Source organism: Opisthorchis viverrini, assembly GCF_000715545.1.
Source record: "Opisthorchis viverrini unplaced genomic scaffold opera_v5_12, whole genome shotgun sequence".
Taxonomy (NCBI): domain Eukaryota; kingdom Metazoa; phylum Platyhelminthes; class Trematoda; order Opisthorchiida; family Opisthorchiidae; genus Opisthorchis; species Opisthorchis viverrini.
In genome coordinates this window covers 2165880-2187975 of record NW_008751668.1, presented here as the reverse complement: position 1 = coordinate 2187975, position 22096 = coordinate 2165880, and the positions used below count along the sequence as shown (strand labels likewise).

The window sequence follows — 22096 nt, the reverse complement described above, 5'->3', positions numbered from 1 at the left end:
GTACATTTGATCGCTGGAAGGGCCGTCGAGGTTTGTAACAGCTACGGGAGCCGGTCTGGGATCATACCATTATAGTACAGTGTAAGCCGAAATCCCGCTCATAACGCTTCCTTCAAGGCTTTCAGCAAGGAGGCAGAAAACAAATAAATTTGGGGCTTACGATGAGTGTTTGGACGCCGGCGACTGAAAGTACCCGTTATATTGAACGTCAAAGTTCAAAGTCCAGCGAAAGCAAGTTTCGGAAACACGCATCGGTGCTGTTTACACAGGCTGCTCACAGGATCAGGAGCGTCATCTGTGAGCTGTGTTGCTGTCCAAGGAGATTATATATACCGCATCCGTGGCTTCGCCAGTGATGACTATTCCGATGTGACCATGAAAGCGGCCGCATGTTATTTACCGTTGCGTGCCGGCCCACCTCATATATCTAGTGGAACCAACGGGTATCTGGAAAGTTCGGGTATAGGTATGTGCAAGGTCAGTGGGAGAACGTTTCAACCCTCATGTCCGGTCACAACCCCCCTGCTATCTATTCCAGCTTTATGCCGAGCAGTGCCTGTAAAATAGATTTCGCACATCAAACATACGTTTTGCATAGTCCCAGTGGTGTTCATCACCACTGATGGGCATTCAACGTCGCAAAATCTGAGAGCGAACGCAATCTCCTTGGTCGGCTAAAGAAAGTGTTCTGGGGGGAAATGAGGCCTCCTTCAGATTTTCCCACGCCCCGAAACAACTTCCCACCTCTCGTTACTATTGGTTGGAAACGTGAAATATATAGATAATACTTCGTCAAATCAACTGTAATGCCTTAAAGCACGTACGCGGCCTCCAAATTTCGGAAACACAAATTCGGACTCGTATTATGGGGCGGCGGCATCGGATAGAAAAATGTCAAACGATTGTGTCGCTATGTGGAGCCAATTGCTGTTCATTCCACACCGGTTCAGAAACTATTACCATGATGGACACATCAGTTGAGGATATCTAAAGTCCATCCAACCTGACTTCTTCAAACCATCCTGAGTGGCAACGTTAAGAAATGGCCCATGTGCTCACGCATTTATTTCTTAGGTCTCATCGGCAGTCACAGGTAATGGGCTCCACCAATTATCTCACCCCAAATTTGAGTGATTATAAAAATTGAACATGCTGTCACTAAAGGTGAGACCTCAGCGCATGACGAAGCGCCGTAGAGGAACACGGAAGAAGACCAAGGAAAATCGGGTCTGTGCATAACACTGTGAAGTAGTTAGATAGCACCCACAATTCAAAAGCAAAAGTCGCACGGCAGGTCATGATAGTCGGGACAGATAGAAGGTGGGATTACGCCACAAGGTAAATAAGGTCACGAGGCAGTAGAGAGCAGAGCGTTCTCAGCCTAACTGGTGACTCAGCTCCATGTACCGATATTGCACCCTACGTCATCTACCCATAAGCTTACCAAGTGGAGGGGAGTGTAGTGAGGTTAAACAAGTCAGCAGACCATGTCAATGTTGACAAAAAGAAGAGAGCCATAAAAAATCAAAATTGAGACCATCACAGCAACAGTCGCAAATGGTTAGGGAGAGATTTTCCCTAACTTCAGGCGCACCTGGAATTGCATCTATTACTCGTGCACACACCTACTGGACCTATTGACATTTAGGGTCTAGGATACCCCACTAACAGCAACGCTACCACCTGTAGCCCACCTTGACCTTCAAGAGGTGCTTTTCTTCAGCGTATCCGCCAGAAACCTTGTGGTCGCCGTGAACCAATGAAAATCAGCGTATCCGCCAGAAACCTTGTGGTCGCATATCAACCAATGAAAACGCAGTGGTTGTGTCGCCCAGCCTCCTTACCATCGTGTCGAATGCGGATTCCGAGCATGTAGGGTGGTGAACAACTCGCCTTTTTCGTCCTGTGACAGACATAGCAGACTTAGATAATAATGTCCGCACCAATTTCTAGTCTCAATAGTCTTTTTTCTTTCACCTCACCTGCTGTCAAGAGGTTACTTGGGTGGAAACAGGGCGACGAAGAAGAGAAGTGGGCGGAAAAGGCAGTGGACTCGTTGGTGAAGAAATTGAAGAAGAAGAAAGGTGCACTAGAAGCACTTGAACGAGCACTTGGAAATCCCGGAGAACCTTCAGAATGTGTTACCATTCCACGTTCGTTAGATGGTCGGCTTCAGGTTTCTCACCGGAAGGGCCTTCCCCATGTCATCTACTGTCGTGTATGGCGCTGGCCCGATCTTCAGAGCCATCATGAGTTAAAACCGCTTGACTGTTGTCGCTTCCCTTTTTCTGCTAAAGAAAACGAAGTTTGCATCAACCCCTACCATTACAAACGCGTTGAAAGCCCTGGTAAGTGATCCGTTTCGTGAATACTTTACTGAAATGTGGAATAACTTCTGCAGTTTCCAGGTTAAATTAAGGAAGCTAACTTATGGCCACTTTGTTGGGCCTTAAAACCTAACAAGTTCACTCGTGGTACTTGAAGTCTATCATATATAAGAGCGAGGTAGATCAACTCGGATTTAGACATCTCCCACGAAAGTTGTGCCCTCCGGTTATCTGAGTTTGTTTTTTATTCAGTGGGGCCACCGGACTGGGTCCCTCTGTTGGTCCAATACCAATATGCCCCACTGTATCGGCTTCCCGAAAAGTGTAGCCAAAAACGATATTTCCATCCCTCTTGGGAAGGCCAGCGCAGAAGTGGTGGTTTCTCAGTCAAGAGTCGAGATTACGTTGTTTCAGTGCGTCATATGTCGTTATGTGGGCCAGACGCTTGCTCATTACGAGCTTAGGACGTTGAAAAATCTTGTCTTTCACCGCTAGGCATCACGAGTTTGGTGGCAACGTAGAACCAGTAATGCAAGGACACATCGAATGATTTTCTGAAGAAATAACAGGCACATGGTGCGTGAACTGACCTGATTCCATAGGTTGCGCCAGCTTGATCACGTGGCTCCTATGTTCAACCGACCAACTTCCTCAAAGAGCCTTTTTTGCGCAACCACGCGAAGGTTGGAAACGAGCCAAGGGAAGTTAAGCAATTACTTGGCAACGAAGTGTTAAGGGGTGAGATGGATCAATTGGTTAGGGCGCGAATTTACTGACTAGAAGGTCCCTGTCTAGGCTTGGGCGACCTGGCAGTATCCCAGCCCTCGTGCCTCCTTCGTGTGGCATGGTAGCTAGGCACCAAAAGGGTGCTACAGCTGAACGATTATTTATTATGAAGGCCATTATCAGAAAACTCAGTTGCGCTGATCGTTGCCGTCCTCCTGGATGAGGACCACGAGACAGTACAGATACGGTCCAATTGTGCCCTGATTGTGCGCTTTGATCAAGTTTTCGCCCTCCATGTCTTGCTTCCTCTTTCTGTCTCTAGAATGAAAGGCCCACCGACACCCCATTCAACCACCCGTCAATTACATCACCGTCTTCATTGTGTGGCTGCCCATCCACACATCCCCAGGTCATCGGTGGACGAAAATGTGGTAGCTATAACCACTGCACCATGTGCACAGTTTGGGCAGCTGTTATACTGACGATACACTGAAGACGATAGCTGTAGTTCCGAAACCTCATCGATTGCGTGGTTGAGCCATGTCTGTCAGTCTTACTAACCACTGATGAGCGGGGACCCAGAATCCTCATCCAGGGAGGAGCAGTTGTCGAGTTTACTGGTTGGTGATTTCATATTCCGTTGCCAAATCGTAAACTGTTCGCATCGGTTTTCCACTCAGTACAGGGCTGGGCAAAAAGAGCTGGGCTGGGTGACGGTCGATGCTCCTCGCTCCATTGTTCTGCTTTCCCTCCATATCTTCTGTAATATGGTCGTCAGACTGTTCGTCATGGCTTCATCACCTTTGAAGACGAGTGCAAACCATTTGGGCCGGGTGCTTTGTCGCCTGGGATTGCTGATATCCGGCAGTGAATGTATGTTACCAATGGCGGACGCGTGTCGATGCTTCACTCAAGTTTGTTGGTTTCTTCCACATATTATGCTGAAGGAGGCACAACCTATCACTCAAGATGACGGTTCTGCGAATGAATTGCTGTTCCAGCTTTTCTGCAAGTCGTTTCGTTGATGTCCGTTTTTTGACCAGTTGACCTGATCAGCCGGAATAGAGCCCGGCTGTTTTCTGTAGTGATAGGCTTCTCCCGAGCCTTCTCCATCCACCAGCGTCATCTGTCATTCTTCAAGCTCTTGGTCATTCGGTGTTTGAGAGACCGTGGCCGTTAATTACTAGTACGATTTTTTGGCATCCTTAAGGCCTGTTGATTTCGACGAAATCCAGTGTTTGTTTGATCGAGTCGGACAGCTCGAGTAGACCGTCCTAAAAGCTGAGTGCCTAGTTTTTCCACTCTCTTTTATTCATCTTTTAATGAGTCGCCGTCAACTGGACTGTGCGTTTCCAGTGGACCTACAATTAGATCCGCTGGAGGCTGGTTTACCGCCTTGTACTGATTCACTCCTAACATCACATTTCACCATTCGAGCCGCCTACTGATTGACATGTTTTATTAGTCACCAGGACAGTCAACAGCAACGCTGTTGACTATAGATAGCACTGTCCAGCGCTGCCATGATAACTGTGACCACGCTCTTTTCTTAAAATGTCTTTAGGATTCTATAGATGCGCGAATGCGGTTACCACTGAGTTAGACATAAATCACTTCCCCTCCGAAGGTGATTTATACACGGTGTAACTAGCTGGGTGAGGCGAGATGTATCAGTGGTTAGAGCGCGAATTTAATGACCGAAAGGTCCGTTGTTCGAACCCGACCTCTGCATCTCGACATCCCCTGTCTAGGCTTGGGCAACCCAGCACTATCCTAGCCTTCGTACTTCCTTCGGATGACATGGCATCTAGGCACCAAGATGTTGTTACACATGATCAATTATCCTTTACTTATCATTATTATTTATAACTGGCTAACTCAGCTGGATGAATTACGCTCTTTCACCCTGTCCCCTTAGTTCTGCCCGGTGGACACTTTTGGATTGCACTGACAGGAAACCCGTATTAACTTCGTTGGTTTTACTAGTTACAGGCAGATTGGACGCAGCGAAACGCCCGTAATCTGCCGATTCTCCGGTAACTTGATGCAGATGCCAAGCGGTTAACGTTTAGTTTCGAACCATTAGATATCACCTCTAAGGTATAAGTAGCTCAACAGGATTCACCCTAGTAATGTGAGCGTTCACCGGCTGCCACCACTTTAAATTTTCAAACTGTCTAGGCAGAACCAGTTTTCAGTGGACCTTCTCCACAGAGTTCCGTTAGGCTGTTGGGCATTAGACTGTGAGTTGTCCAAGATGGTGTGATCCACGATCACTTCCTTGTCACTTCGATTTTCCAGTCCAATAATGATGTTCTTGTAGGTCTGCCCATCAAGATCGACGACTTTTTTCGTCTCTCTCCGATATCTACGGGTCAGTTGGTACCGGCAACCTCAGGCGTCTCGAAAGTAATCTCCAACAATCTAAGTTTGGTTCATCTGTCGCTGTTTAGTAGTTGGTACCGGCAACCTCAGGCGTCTCGAAAGTAATCTCCAACAATCTAAGTTTGGTTCATCTGTCTGCTATTTAGTGTTGGCATTCTGAAACAAGCAGGACATCAGGCTGCTCCTGCTCGCCCACTGGACTCACTTGAAAGTAATGTATGCTGCGTATCGGTAAAAAGAGTTCATAATCCAAGCACAAATGTTGGTCTGATGTCCCTCCTCTCCTCTCACTTCCGGCACTCCTGCGGCTACTGCGGCCAGCTGTACAGGGCTCAGTGTCTCTCCCGTTGCCTCGGTGGAAAAGTCCTTTCCTGCTAGTTGCTTCTGTGCGGTTCGTCTGGCAACGTCCGTGAAGGAATCTTACATTCGGATTGTTGATCGTTGCCTGTTTGTCGTCCCAACCAAATATAGTTGCGATATCATCAAAAGCTAGTTTTATAACGCCTTAATGCACTGTCACTTTGGGCTAAAAGCTCAGATATCATGAGTGCCTTGGATTTGGATGCACCAGAGGGTAGAATTATGGCATTTGAAAGCCAATCGGGCAATCGACTTAAATCAGGCTTGCAAGGCGCAGACGGCGACGAACAACTGCTCCAGCTGTGTGCTGACTACAGACTTTTTTATGCAATGTTAACTTCCGAAATGACCATTTCACGTTAGCTATGGACCAAATTGATCACTTCGCCATCATTTACGGATAGCGGAGATCGACAACCGCCTGTCGATCCTTTTGGGGACTTTTGTGGATTCTGACCATGCACTCATCCGGGGTCACTTTTCTTCACTTTCCAAGGCCTTGCAAGGGGTGGAAAGCCCGCCTGTCAACTTAAAATTCACAGACCCTGACGTTGAGCGAGTTTGTCGAAACTTTCTTCTGGACCCTTCCAACTTCTCTACCGTCGGATGTGAATTCACATTGGAAAGAGGTCGCCACATCTTCGCACACTGCCGAGGGTTTCTCCTGCAGTGCGGCACTTCTGGCTCCACTCGAGCACTGGATATTTGATGAAATAATAATAATAATCGTTCATCTGTAGTACCCTTTCGGTGCCTAGCTGCCATGCCACACGAAGGAGGCACGAGGGCTGGGATACTGCCAAGTCGCCCAAGCCTAGATGGGGGAAGTCGATAGGTAGAGGTCGGGTTCGAACCACGGACCTTCCGGTCAGTAAGTTCGCGCTCTAACCCCTTGGGCCGTCTCGCCCCAAGCCTCAAGCTATAACAATTTTATCAAATTGTTACAGCTTGAGTCTCCGTCAAATAGTTGCGTCTTACTCGGGCATATTCCAGCCGGACTGATAACAATCGAAGGAAAATTAGTGTCCGCGCCCACCGTGAAGCTTGACAGACACAACACTAAAGAACTGGGAGAGACACATGATGCCAGAAGTGCTCGAAGGTCGGTATTTGTCACCAGTCCATGAAGACCACTTGTTAGTGAAACCCTAATGAAATAAATTGGCGTCACTATCTTTATTTCTCGGAATAACCTAAAACCACTTACGCGCTCAGAGGTTTATGACTGCATATGTTCTACCGAATGCCACCCTGCTTTTATTTCGAACGAACTTCCACCTGCGTTGTCAAAATATGGGGATGAGTTCCTCAATCAATGCTTGTATGTCCTGCTTGCCTGCCTTCGGGAAAAGGAATTTTTCTCAAACATTTGTGGAGAACAAGTTATATTGCCAATGTTCGAAAAGGAACCCCGTAAATAAATGGGACAGTCACGGAGGGATAAGCTTCATTCCGGTTGTAACGAGACTCTTGATGTCAGTTCCTGCTATCGCCTTGTGATGGTCCGTGAAGCGTTAAATCGAGAGTAGCAAGTGGAATTTCCGCCTGGTGATGGTTGCATCGACCACCTCTCCACAGTTTGCCAAGCAGTGGAGCAGCACCATATCCACAATTTTTGCATTCTTGGATTTGTAAGTCGTCGAGGGCGTAATACGCAGGCTTTCTCGCAATTCTTTGTTGTGGTTCTTGGTTAACCGAGGAGGGTGATGACTGCGGAGCACTGAACCGTTCTGGAGTTAACTTGCATGGATTTGTCTATACTTCCTTCGGATGGTATATCAGCTTTCGAATGAAGCGTAGAGAAATCATGAGTACACCAAAACACATAACTGGGAGGATAGAATGTTTAGTCTGATCCTAACATTCGTTGTTAGCTAATAGGTACATGGCAATGACCTAGTATGTTACTTGACGTATATCGAGTTGCGTTTAGCTTGACTGAGCTGGACAACCACCTTTTTTTGGAGTGCGCACCTCTTTGTACGACCACGTAAGACACGCAAGGCAACAGTGTGAGGACCAAGGTTGATCTCGTCCGCTCAAGCCGTCGGAACTACTTCCATATGTTATCCGTTTTCGGTTTGAAATCATGGTTTATCCGACTCTCCAAGATGGAATACAACTGAACTGTCATCCCGTCATAGCGTAAGGCAATTCCACTTTGATAGAAACGCGCCCGCCGCGAGAAGGCGGCGAAGTGGAATTCCTCAACAGAAGCTACATGATGGCATCTTGTTTGTAAGCGCCTTAGTGGATCGCAGAGGATGACCTTACTCTAGTCCCAACACATCAATACCCGACCATGCTAAAGCACTTGCAGCGAGCGTCCAGGGCAAACTCACGTGTTTTTACACTTTTCTCTCCGGGTTCATGGTGATGCAGAAGTGACGCCTCGTGGGATATGTGGGGTACACTCAGCCTCAGGGTTGAACGCGCTTCGTTGGACTGGATTCCAGTGAACAGTCGTTTTCGCGCCGTTCGGATGCCTAACCCGACCAAACTCGGTAGTATTCGATATAGAAACCGATGCCCGTCCGTAGTCTCAGCCTATGCTACTACGGACTTCGCTTCTGACGCTGAGGGAGGACTTTGTATCAAGATTTATCTCGACTGACGAGTCAAGCAATTATCAATTAAATTACTATCCTTACTGGTTCTGTGGTTGCCTCATTCGCCTATCTGAGCCTTGCTGAATCACACCTGGGTGCTCAGTTCTGAGTTGATTCTCGTCTCACAGTGGCGACCGATGCCTCTAGTTGTGTGGTGACTACGTGTTTCTGGTCAAAATGAATTTTCGGCACATATGCCACCAAGTGCAGTACAACCGTGAATCCAGTTGGATCACGTTGCTACCTGCTGCCTGTTGACAGATACAATCAAAAACTTTTCTTCTGGGACACAAATTGATTCTGGCCAAGCCGTAGTGTGAGCACTTCTGACGATTCACCTCACCTCAATTCGGTAAGAGCAATTTCAATCCCCCCGTTCTGTTCTGAAACCATAAACAGCATATATGAGCTTCGCAATTTTAGTCACGACGGTGGCTAACCACTGACAAGGAAGCTTAAACCTGAGGTATCTCATTGGGAAGTGCGCAAACTTTCTATCCGGAGGGTCCGTAGTTCGAACCCGACCATGGCATATCGACTCCTCCTGTCTAGGGTTGTGTAACGTGACAGTATATTAGCCCTTCCTTTGGGTGGCTACAATACCACCCGAAGGAAGCACGAGGGCCGGAATGCTGCCAGATTACCCAAACCTAGACAGGAGAAGCCGAGTTGCAGAGGTCGGATTCAAACCACGGACCTTCCGGTTAGTAAACTCGCTCTAACCACTGTGCCATCTCGCCCTCAATGGGCAGAGTGCTACATCAATAAACTTAGAGTTGGTCGATAGGTCACAGGATGATGTCATCCATTTATGGAAATGGGCCGATCAATAAACTTTCTGGGTATCTTTCCCTTATCGGTATCAGATCGTGTCTCGAGCGATTGTGCACTCAGTGCTTCATAACTGGAGGTGTATTCGGTCATTTTTTCAGACTTTGGCAACCGAGAATAATGAATTGACCGCTGGTCGACATAGTCAATCGCCATCCACCTTTTATGGTCTGTGAACACCAATGTTCTTCAAAGGTGATGTTGATGGCTCACTAGTACCATCTTTCAACAGACAACAGCTTCTAATGAACTGTTCGTCATCTGGAGCTTGATATCACGGTTTGTTTGTGACCGGTTCGAAGTTTGGAAGCTTCGATGAGACACTGTGTCAGATAAAGAGAGTTATATAAGTCGTCCACTAAATAAACATGGTTGGTGTCAGAAAGCGTCCAGACATGAAAAGCACATGTGCAGAGAACGACGCGTTCCTAAGGTCTCCATGGGTACCATATGTTCCGGACAGTAGGTGCGTGGGGAATCCTACAAGACACGGCTTACCAGCATTCGACTAGTTGATTGGGTGTGAAATTGTTCACGGCAGGAACGTCGTCATTGACTGGACAGAACGAACAGGCGAATGACCATATTTGACCACTTATCCATTCTACATATTAACGCAGAAGCTCTGTATTTTGTATTGACAATACGGCCGTGTCCCGTGTTCGCGTAGTCTGGTAAGCTGAATTCAGGCGTAACCACGATAGAGTAGTTGGCCACATCATGGGAGTACGACCTTGAGCCACATGTGACAAAGTCCCTAATCAAAGAACCTTTCACACCCAACCTGGTGAATCTTAAGTCTCCTGCTGTCGAAAGTTTAGCAGTGTATTCTTTCGTCCTCCGTTTCTACATCATCCGTTGCTGCTTCACTGTTTCGAGATCGCCTACGTTTGACAGGCTAACTGGGCTGCATCCTGGGACGTGCAAGCTAATACAGCTGCTTTTCGGTATTAACGTATGATAGTCTCGTCTTTCTGTTGTTGCGCAGAGTGCCTTTCAGTATCTCAGCACTGTGAGCACCACAAAAGAAGTGCTTTGAACGGATTTACCGCTATTCGTATTATTCAGTAACTTCTAAGGACTTGGGACTGGGTGAACAGGTATCCTAGGTAGTTGTGCTATCTGGATCTTTCCCCTCTGTGATGTGGGCCGAAGTCCGAACTTATTGAGGCACACCTGCAGGTTTCGATGTCGACTCTATGGCAAGTACGATCGTACCGTGGTGCCCATTTCTGCTTGCATTCAACTGCAATATGCATCGAACTGTCTTAAAATTCAGAGGGATGTTTCGCTCCCCAGTACTCTCTGGATAACCAAACGAATGTAACAATATTCGAAAGTCCGTATGCCCGTTTTTTGCTGAGGACTGTACTTTACACTTAAGTAGACGAGAAGCATATAGTGAAGAGAATCCTATCTGCGGGATCCAGATTCAGCTCAAATGTAAATATTCCTCAAACGCTTGATTCCCCCCAAAGTGTCTGTGAAGGTACCATGATCTACCGAATACAGGTATTAACTTTGATCTTGAACCTTAGGATAGGCCTGTTTCACTCAAAAACACATACAAATAAAATAATGCATTTAGTGACTCAGCGTGTCTCTGCTAGAATACAAGTGATTCTCGACGAACGTTTCAGCACCATTAACTTTCGAGCACCAATCGACTTGTTGACGAGCCTGCATGCGTAGAATTAGGCCTGTGAAACACCAATATCTCCTCACCATCTCTGCCTACCAAGTACTATGATAGGTACTATGGGGCCACTTCGTGTAAATCCGTAAGCTTATTAAAATAGGTGTACGCTGATCCTATGTGCGTTTCGATATCTTCATAAAGCTTTTGCCTGATAACTTCATCCATTGATGTCAGACAAGAGTGCTCTTCAACTTTGTAATGCGGAAGCGCCCATTTGTCTCTGGAATCGCCAGAATCGATCTCCCAGGGCCTTCGCTTGTGGACATTAAGTACGCTGAAGACTTCATGTGTACTGAATCTCACAGGGATGCAAACAGTTGTAAGCAATTCAAGGAGCTCGGTTGCACAACCCAGCCTATTTAACGCCTACGAAGCATAAGGTGGTACTGCAAGACCAAACCCAAGCCACAGACTTCCGGATGATACGGTCGATATGGTAGACGAGTGTGCTATCTGTTGTATCAGCCCAGTTGGTTTGGGGAGAATGAAATTGCTCTTCATATAAGGAGGACAGGTGTGCTTCCGCACGTTCCATCTCCCAACCTGAGAACGAGACGATTGTTGTCGATCGAACCCCCCCTTTTGATCAGGCTGATGTAAGAGGCTGCAAATGTCACACGGTCACTTCCCAGTATTCTCATGACGTAGGTTTGTAAACCATCACCTTGCAGTAAGGTTGTTTTTTGTAACACTAGCAGCTCATCTGGACACATCCCAAGTGTCTTGTCAATATCTTCGGCACATCAACTTTCCCAGTTTTCAGATAATTTCGTGGACAGGGCGAAATCTTCCGCCCCCCCCCCTGTTTGGGCAATTTCAGGCTATGATTGGTTAACTGGATCTTTTATTGACCTAAGGAGTCGAAGAAACTCTTTCGCAGATCCTTAGAGCTATCAGCCACGGGTGAATAAGATTAATAGTAACATAATAATCCGAATGAACCACTAGGGCGAACTAATGAGGCATAGTCTGTCAGATAGCCACTATATCCCAGCGATCAGCATGTCAACAGCGCAAGGTAACTGCTATTCTCGATTTTGCTGCACGCTTGTTAGGAATATCCAAGACCAGGTTGGTAGTACAAAAAAGACTTTCGCAAGACCATCATTGCACGGTGAACCTCTTGAGAGTTGCACTAAATCTATTCAGTTTCATAGTATCTCTATTGAAATATGCAGTTGATCCGGTGACACAGGATTATGTAGTCACACAAAATGAATGAATTTAATCCCAACCCCGGCTGCGGTTGGCCAGAAATGCTTGAACGGAGACGGAAACCTGGATAACCGACATACCTGATGAATTTACCGGTGTTTAACAGTCGTCTCTTCCACCCATCTTTTATTGGTCTCCATACCCAAACAAATCGATATGGTTCTCCAACGTTCAAGTATAATGACACGTTTAACAAACTCGAGTCTCTCGTAACTTCACGAGTCCTGAATCCGGCCGTATTGTTCATTGCGTTCAAGGTCACAATTTTCGTTATCTGCCGTCTTTTGAACTCCGAACTAGACACTGCAGTGATGTTACCTAATACACTCGCATCCTCTATCTGGTTTTCCTTGCAATTTATCGTTAGCCTCATTTTGAATCCACGGCTTTTTAAGTAACATGCACTTCTTACTCACGACCTCGGCGACCAAAATGTCCGATTTTGTATGCTCATTTGTAGCTAATTTGCGACTTGACCTGCTCGTGGTAAGGCGATGGTTCGCCCTAGATTACAACCGTCGTTTATTTTTGTCTGTTACCAGGGTAACATATGTCCGACGACTTATTGTTATCTTAGCCACCAGCCACACCTACTGCTGTAAAAACATGGCGAGACGTATTTGAAACGTTATTCTGCCCTGTCCTTTGTCTCGGGACAGACGTCGTAGTTGCATCATCCTAGGGAGCAGGAAAGTCTACTATTTTCACAACATACAATTTTAACGAAAATCACTTCAGTCGAAGGCCATCCCAACTCGAATTCGTTCATTTTACATTAATGCGGCGGCTGACCAAAAGTTTGGGCGATTTTAAAGGCAGTCAGATATTAAAACATCTTATATGAGGCCAAGGGACAAGCTTTTTGCTTTCTCCTTCCTGAAGTAATGAATGCACAGGTTATCCGGATGGGGGCGAAGAAATCCGAATGGATATTGGTTATCTAACCATGAACCACTGCCACCTGTGAAGTCAAGAAAGAGTGATTTCGATGCATATTTTGATGTGGTAGATGCTGTTACTTGAATCGTTTTTTTGTTTGCTTCTCCAAAATGAGCAGACACGCTAGTTTGTCCAAAGCAGCGAGAAATGCCGGTTTGTATATCAGATGTGTTAGTCATCCGAATTTCTGCCTGCTTTCGAGCACTGTAGAACTGTCACAATTAGATGAGGAGCCGTGTTCGCCCGTTCAACGTAATTGCGAAACCCTATGTAGCCGGACCGGCTAGTCTGATGGAGGCAAGCTAATTGCTCCCTTGTGAATTTTAAGTTTTCGAATCCGTTCCCCAATTTTGCGTGCTTACGCAGCAAAAAGTGAGGCTATTCCGTTTCGAGTTCCATTATCGGTTGGACGATCAATTACTTCTGTCTGGTAAATATGTTTTGCTTTACACCGTTTTGATTTCTTGATTGCACTAGGGCACTGTAGGTATGTAACATGTCGAGGGTGTGCACACTGGATTGAGTCAAAATGATCGCTTCGATCCTGTGTGTTTGACGACGAAGAGCCTGTGTATTTTTCAGTGCTATGCACCTTCCAGAACGGGATCCACTTAACCGATCCTGTGTTAATCCGTGAACGGCGTTTAAGTCACCGGTTTGTGTCTAGACTATTGGAGTGAATGTCTCGAGACGTAGGCACATCAGATTTTATTGATGGTCGGGCACGAAACCTCTCTTTTTTCGTTAAAAGCTTTAGCTAATTAAGTCCGCTCGGTTTTATGGTGATAAAGCAGTGTCCTCATACTGTTGCTTCTATATTCGGCGGGTATTCAGCAGTGGTTGGGTAAAGTACATGACGAGCGATCAGTTGAATCTCAGATCGAACATGCAATCCACCCTTTGATGCATACCAATGGTTGAGCGGCCTTGGTGCACTTTTCGACGAATCATTTGTATCTTCATTTTTTTTATTGTACCCTAGCATAGTTGTCACTTTTTATCTGTCATTAACGTGCCGTTTTTCTTCCCTTCCGTAAACAACTATACAGTCCTGCCACCAGTCCTCGTTCCTCGGCACAGTGAATATCCCAGTGTCGGTTCCGTCGCCTCATCACCAACCGCTCCACAATGCGGGGCTGGAAACAACGCACTCATCGGGAATGCTGGTAATCGCCTGTCCATGTTTCATCAGATGCCCGAGCCCACTATGCCCTACAATGTCAGTTATCCACAAGGCTTTGCACATTCTCCCACAGGGATGGCAAGCAATGGTACTTCCACTGAAAGCTCCATCACCACGCTATCATCTCCAAGTAGTACGTTGAGCTCAATCCTTAATCACAACATCGTTTGCCGCTTTTGTAGACGCCAAAGATTTCTTGTTCGTTTTTTATTTAGTGTTTAGTTTGCCGTGTTGGTGTGCCTCATCGTGAGACTCCGCGGTTTCCCTTAGGTTGTAGTTGAGTGAGATTCGGTGCGAGATTTTGCGATCATCTTCCTACTGTCCTCCGGTATTCGACTGAGAACCATATTTACTTTCCCCTTCGCTTTCCTGTTCGAACCTTTTCCTGTCATTCAATCGATTGGGAACAGGTTGAAGCAGATTGATTAGTCGTGGTTTCGAAAAGCTTGGAAAGCGGTTGACGAACGCTTCACGCTTGGTATCGGAGGTTCATCAGACCAACTAAGCAAGTTGTAATCCACTCAGCTAGTATTTTGACCAACCACTTTCCTCGGTTTGATGGATTTTGGTGGTTGATAACGAAACAGCATCCACACTGCGAATTGCTGATGAAGCCAGGAGCGAAACCAAATTCATTGATTGTTTTCAAAAGTTTTCCGGGTTTCTTGTCGTGTACTTGTATCGCGAACCCTTACCGTCGCGGTACTTGTTTTTTTTAATATGTGAAACAATTCGATATTTGCACCTACTTGCCGTGGATTCAGTCGGACAACATGCTTGATTGCGATTCGTTAGGTTTTCTACTGTTCACAAAGCACAACCGAACTGCGAAAACCGTCTTATTATTCGAATGGTGGGTAAAATTCTCCAGGGTAGGTTGTGAAACACGCTTGTTTCTAGGGTGAATGGACACCGTCCCAGACACTGCATCAGCTAGTCCTGGATGTATGGACTTCCGTGCTTCATGTTCACCACTCGGCCTTGATGTACATATGCTAGGCAAGCCTCCGGGGACGACCCAATTCCTTAAGAATACCGTGAATGTAATCCTCCATGAGACACTTCATCAGCTCTTCAGGCTTTCAGTATAACTTCACTCCCGTTGTTAGAAGTATGAGTTCAGTTTATTTGGTGGTGCACTCTTCAAACCACTTCACTACGAAGCCATATATTAGCTCTTGGTGACTGCGGGATTTGTACAATTCACGTCCACGTAACTTTCGTTCGAACAATCGTTCTCCTGTCCTGGCGCAATCATTCTAGTTACTCCACACCAAAGGAGGAAAGTACTAGACTCGAGTTTCGCTTTTATTATACCTCATCACCAGTACATACCCTCGGCCATACGGGGGTTTGAGCTCCGAACGTGTGACATGCGAATGTTACCACTACTCCACCAGCTCACACTGGAAGCTCATTTTCTCAGAACCGTGTTCAATGTTTCGTGCGATCTCAAGGGCAGCATTTGACTACCTTTCTGTTGTGGACCACAGTCTCCTTAATGCCTTCTTATTACCATGAACCCAGGTCTGGATAGCCGATTAATAGCCTGGTGCGCTTGACCAAACCAGAAAAAGTCAACGAACGTGCGAGTGAGCCGCTCTATTGATCATTGTCGCGTACAAGCGGGTGAAAAAAAGCCATAGTAAGAATACAACTCATCTGTCAAGGATGAGTGAAGAACAACCAGTGAAATCTGTCTCAACGAAAACGGTTATTCCATTGGCTGTTATATGGTCCGGTCACGTTCGGAGCTGGTTCTCCTAACACTTTCAATTCTCAGATCACTCAGGATTTAACCAGAAATCACCCTATTTTATTCATGAGTTTTACAGTCAATTTTAGCCCTGGCGGCTAGGCTGGTCCTACTAGGGTTGCTGTGTTACAGGGCTAGATTGAATACTTTTCTGATAGCAATAATAATGTGTTCTGGTCGTGACTGCATCTTTTTGAGTACCAGCCAAACTTCTTAGGGACCACATTGTGTGTGTGGTGTAGAGACTACGGATTTTGTGGACAACGTCATGTAATTTAATCCATACGGCAAAGCTTGGAAGTGATTTATAAACGTTGAATCTTTGCTGAGAATCACCAGTAGTGTGATTTCTGCTAATTACTGAAGAATTTCAAGCGCTAAGATTTTGGGAAGAGTGTTTCAACACCACCGTTCAGCTCCGAAACGAATATTGAACAATATGGTTTTACGGTACCTGTTACCCTTTCAGCACGCAGTTTGTGTCCATCACCCCGTGGTCCAGTCATTCGTGATTGAATCTCGTGTTTGTAGTGGGTAATTGTACTTGTATCTCTGGGGTGCTTCTAACCATGCTCTGCAGGCAGTTTCACCTACTTCCTCGGCTTATCCAGACGCCTTTTAGGAGGTTGTTGTCCATATTGCTGAATTCCATGTGGCTGCAAATGGTTCCTGATAGATCTGTTCCATGGCGGCATCACTGATGCCTTGAACCGGAATCATGCCTCAAACTCCAAGAGATTCAGTCTGCTTGATTATGCGCATCCGGTGGTTTATAGGAAACCTACCAAGCAATATCCACATCCTTGTGGCCACCGTTCGACCATTGAAAAACAAGAGAACCATACACAACGCCACACATAAGATTGATGGAAACTTTCCCACAACTCACTTGTAAACTCACTTGCGAATTGACATATTATCCCACTACACTGTGTTTTGACTACTACCAGTTCCACCATCTTGGGATTCAGGTAGGCGTAGTCCCAGAGCTTCAAATATTCTTATTTCCCACTTGGATACAAAATCTGACTTTAATGGAACTGTAAACTCACTTGCGAATTGACATCTTATCCCACTACACTGTGTTTTGACTATACAACTTTCCATAACTGTGCAAATGGTTTGTGTACAGCAGTGATGCCTCAGTGTCAGCTAACGTAATGATGTTGACGCTACCTCACAGGTCAAGTCTGATGTAGCCTCACTCTTGTCTACCCGTAACGGCGAAATAGGTAGTCATATGTGATCGCAGGGAAAAGTTGGGCGTGTTTTCGTGATGTCAGCTGACTTCTTGTGACCACCACACAGTCATATATCCCCGTAAACGAAATGGTCAGTACATTCCAGTGCATCATCGCTTTTTGTTACCCCTGTCCGTCTCCGTTTCTATTGCGAATGATGAAAATTCACCACCTGGGCAGTGCACAGAGTTTTTTTTGCTTGACTTTACTGGTTTTACAAATAGGGTATACTGCAATACATGGCTGAAATATTCAGTGGCTGCGCCTACCCGACATGATTAAAACTGTAGAAACTGACAGATCACTACACGATTTGCTTTTCTGGGTGATAGAGGTTACCTAAAAGGTATCCATGCAAACCTTTCTAGTGCATAAGCTAGCGCGTGACTTGGTATTCCAAGTGAACTTAGTAGTAACGCCTAGGGGTCGGTCACCAAAGAGAATGAGTTACACATAGCGCGTAATCTACTGTTCGGCACTCAGTAACCTGACTGAGTGTTATGTGATACCTTTCTTACCACCTACTGGAGCTCCCGGGAGCATTAATCGGGACTTTGTGGACCAGAATAATACACCAATCTGTGTGTGAAGCGTCGTGATACATGTTTCAGATTTCGATGAGCTAGTCATCAGAAAGGACCTACCACGAGAACAACAACAGCAAAACGTTGAGAACTGCGAAGAGCGTTTCATTTGCACCGCAGCGGAGGCTTTGGATCCGTGTTTCCAGAGGGGAGTGACCCTTCTGAAAGCATGACCGGCCACCAGATGTGGACGGTTTAGATTTAGCGTCTTTTAACAACGGAGTGAATCTCTAGTACCTAACCGGTATAACTGCTGTGCATAATCGAGAAGGAAGGATATGGACTCCAAAACGAGGAACTTCTGCAACCGTGACAGTCACGTAGGAAGTGCGCAGACACTGCACCGTTAGTACACCAACTTGGAAACTTGCTATCATATTGCCGTCCCCTCCCTTCCCTTGCGAGTTCCCCGAGAGTCTATTACCTGAGGTCGAGCCTCTTCTTGCCCTGAGCATGAACGTGACTTACTTCCCCACATTTTGTGGGAATGTGTGTTCTGAACGTCCAACAGTGGTAGTGTTTCTTGACTTCAATACTGCTTTGTATCCTCTCAACCGCAGATCCCATGGTTGTCTGCCAAGTAGTGTTTCAACTGACTTCTTCAACCCCTTGAAAGTTGTAATGGGCGAATGGAAGCCCATGGCAGTCTTCTCCTGAGTTCTTTATATTAAGCTCTGTCTTATGAGGATATCTTCTTAAGGTTTTGTTGGTAGTGTTATACTGTCTTGTGTCCGACCGTGATGCGCTTTCAGCCGAGTTTTATCTTACTTGGACAGGCGTCGTGGTAGCCTGGCTGTTCAGCTAATACTGCGGAATGATAATACTGTAATGGAACTATATCGTGCTTCATACCCTCCGTGTCTACTGTTTGCAGCGAATTCATCAATGTGGTTATCACTTTGTAGGGTTCCCCGTTGCTGATAGAAGACGATATTTCCTGTTGAGTATGTAGGGGTCGGATCAACAGCGATGCCGTCGGCATTCGACATTTTTCCGGCGAAAGCGGAGTTTAAAGTGCATTGTGCACCAGGAGCTGAAACACTGCAAGCTGATGTCAGTTAACTCCGAAAAACTTACCATTTGGGTCAGTTTCGAACGGTGATTCTGAGATGAACGGTGGTGGTGTGGTTACGTTCTTCGCTCATCATTTGCTTTCTCCAGTATCTTTTTTCTACCAACCAAATCACGGGAATACATTTATGGGACCTCATGTTTAGCTTGTCAGTGCATTACGAAGCCCTTCGTTCGTGTTGAAATCTCGCTAGGGGAGTGTCTGGGGATGGGAATACTCAATTGTTGGATTTAGTGGTAAATTTGGTGCACGTGCACATCCTGTGGTGCCTCCAGGTTATTTTATTTTCTGCATAGCCGTCCACTCCTAACACCGTCGTGGCTGTTTGAACCAGCATCCACATTTTATCGATTGTCACTTGTTCACCCTAATACTTCAGCGAAGTAACCTGATCCGTGTGCATGCAGGGGCTAGATGCGTGAGTACTGGAGTTCCAAATCGTTTGAAGGATGCTGGTAGTCGAATCAGTTTGTTGTTTCATTCAAGCCACCCGAAGTTTCTAAATGACCCATGATTCCATAAAGAAAACTACTCACAAGGTTGCTGAAAACTCTTCGACAGCCCACTGCTGAAGACTCTTCAGCAACCTTGTGAGTAGTTTCCCTTATGAAAATATACTGCGATATCTCGAATATCGTGCCGACTGAATCAGGAGGCGGCCTGTGTGCAGCACATTCAGTTGTAGAATATCATAAACGAGAGATTCAGTTGAGTCTCTCGTGAAAACTAAATTGATTTGCAAATGAGTGTATTTCTCGATCCATGATTCCAGTTTTTATGGAACAATTTCTCCGTGGGCCCGTGTGTCCAGCCCGCAACCAGGCTTGGTGAAGGAACTACCGACTGTATTTCGTGGATAGTCGTGATTCAGTCTGCTTTTTTAGTTACCTGCACTCCCTGTACGGTAATAATTGCAATGAGGCTTCCATCCTTTTGGGATTGGTTTTACTTGACCGTGAACCATGTCTTTCTTCGACCCATCCCTAGTTCTTCCCACCACCCACACAGTGATCCACCTTCTACTTTGTTGCAATTCTTTACCACACCAAAACCGGTATCGTTTAACGCACCAATCTAACCGATACTCCATCACAGAAGTAGCATTGTCTGTGCCCGTGACCAGAAAAGCGGCATGCCTTTTGGTTACCACTGCGTCTTTCTTGATTGGTCGATTCCCGGTATCATCTTTTGCTCCGTGTACACGTACGCACCAGTCTACTGCTCTCTACATGGTTGTGTTTTGTATATTGTTTGGTTTTCCCTGATTTTTTTGTGCACTCATGTAGGTGTGCGCTCATTACACACCATGGAGCTTGTTTTCCATCCACGTCATCGGTTATTTATCATCCTTTATGGCGCCTCCCCTCCCGACTAGTGACCTAGTTGTGCGCAGGCACGCATCTGCGTGTGTGCACACCAAACACAGTGTAACACACCCTAAGCATTCATATATTTCGTTAGGTGCCGTGACTCGATTACCTGATGACTGAACATGCGCTTTCTAGCTTGTTCTCTGTCATAGCACATAGCACACATTAATCTTTTCCAGTGCTACTCTTGGTGTCATTCTTTCGCTTCATCCTCGCTCACTTTCCCGTGGTTTGATCCGCCGATCACCGTGTTCTTACCTCCATTGCCTGCTTGTAGTTTGCCATACCAATGTTCTCTTTTCACGTGGTGTCTGTTATAGATCGTTTCTGGAGTATCAGTCAACATGGATTAAACCAAACGACCCTTCGGGTGCGAAATGCGATACACGTGCACTACAACATTCTCTGTTTTCTTGTTCTGTAATCTATGGTCAGAACCGCGCATATCGTTGCAGAGTGAAGCTAAGGGAGCGAGTCTATGGCGAACAGTACAATGACTTCCATCTGATTACATATAAGGAAGCTATCCACTGTAGTTTTTCTCAAACAGCTTGTTTGTCTTGCAGCGACTTCCTCCTGGAGTAGGATGACTAGGCCTAATGAGTATCCGGAATCCCTTGCTACTCATGACGCACAACCAGCTGCCAGGTTTGGGCATAGCATAGTTTTGAATGTGGGCTCACTATTAGTGGCCTAAAGTAGAATTGAATATAGTTATTGTTTCACCTGAGTGAATGAATCCGGTGTCCTAAATATGCGCGCCACGTATTCATCACAGCATCATTTATGGCAGCTACTCCTCCCCCACTTCACCAAAACACTAGTGAACAAAACCGTGGCAGCTATAACCACCATACAAACAGGTGATGTGATTCGTGGTCCGGCCAGCTGTTGACTAAGTCTGAATATTCACCGGCGGTGAGAGCTATTGTTGGAATAGATCAACATCTGATCTGGTTGATGGACTCGTAATCGGAAGATGACAACACGAAGGTATTCACCAATTCATCACTCGTTCGATTCCCCCGCACCCACCTGATGAGTCCCAATAAGGACGAAAGCTCTGAATTAGGGGAACTTTTCGGGACCCGACCCACTCCAAACGCGATGATGACCGACATTTCTAAATCTGATATCAGTCGTTTTTTCCATACAGTCGACACTTGTATTAACCTTGATGAGCTTTTCAGTGCTTGACCTAGAAACGTGTGCACCTCATATCCGAATCTGTTGGAACCTATTTCAGGTATGCACCCGGTAACCTATCAAGAGCCAAAGTACTGGTGTTCCGTTGTCTACTACGAGCTGAACAATCGAGTCGGCGAAGCGTTCAATGCACTGCAGCCCAGCATCATTATTGATGGATTCACCGACCCATCCAACAATGCGGATCGCTTTTGTCTCGGTCTGCTGTCCAATGTAAATCGGAACTCTACAATCGAAAATACCAGGCGACATATTGGAAAAGGTTGGTCCGCCACTATTGAATAATATCTCCAAGACCCCCAAGTGTGTGGTTCCCTCGATTTCACCCTTTTATAATCAGAAATAATGTGCAGACGTCACAAAAGGAAATGTGTGTTGATAGTTGAGTAAGGTTTGTCGGGTATCAGGGATGTGTGTGTCTAGCCGTGTGACTCGCCGTGCATTTTTGGAGTAATTTGTCCCTGCTTCCCACCTCACGTCCAAATGTTGTCCATGTTTTCAGTATCTGTTTCCTTAGTTCAGGTTGTGTAAAGTGATAATAATAATAACCAGACAATAATAATAATAATAATAATAATAATAATAATAATTCA

General features: G+C 45.9%; 2 protein-coding genes across 2 annotated transcripts in view; one reads left to right on the top strand and one right to left on the bottom strand.

The window, feature by feature from the left end:
- Nucleotides 1–1809: 1809 nt before the first annotated feature.
- Nucleotides 1810–22096, top strand: part of T265_01150 (hypothetical protein) — a gene marked incomplete at both ends in the record, with an annotated part of 22937 nt that continues 2650 nt past the window's right edge. Inside the window, 3 exons of the mRNA XM_009165111.1 lie at nt 1810–2348; nt 14141–14407; nt 21544–21765. Coding sequence (XP_009163375.1) covers nt 1934–2348; nt 14141–14407; nt 21544–21765 — 904 coding nt within the window. The remainder of the gene's footprint in view (nt 2349–14140; nt 14408–21543; nt 21766–22096) is intronic.
- T265_01151 (hypothetical protein) lies at nt 18653–18844 on the bottom strand (the record flags this gene model as incomplete). The annotated part of the gene is made up of 1 exon (XM_009165112.1): nt 18653–18844. A coding segment is annotated over one exon (192 nt), but the record flags the coding sequence as incomplete, so codon positions are not given.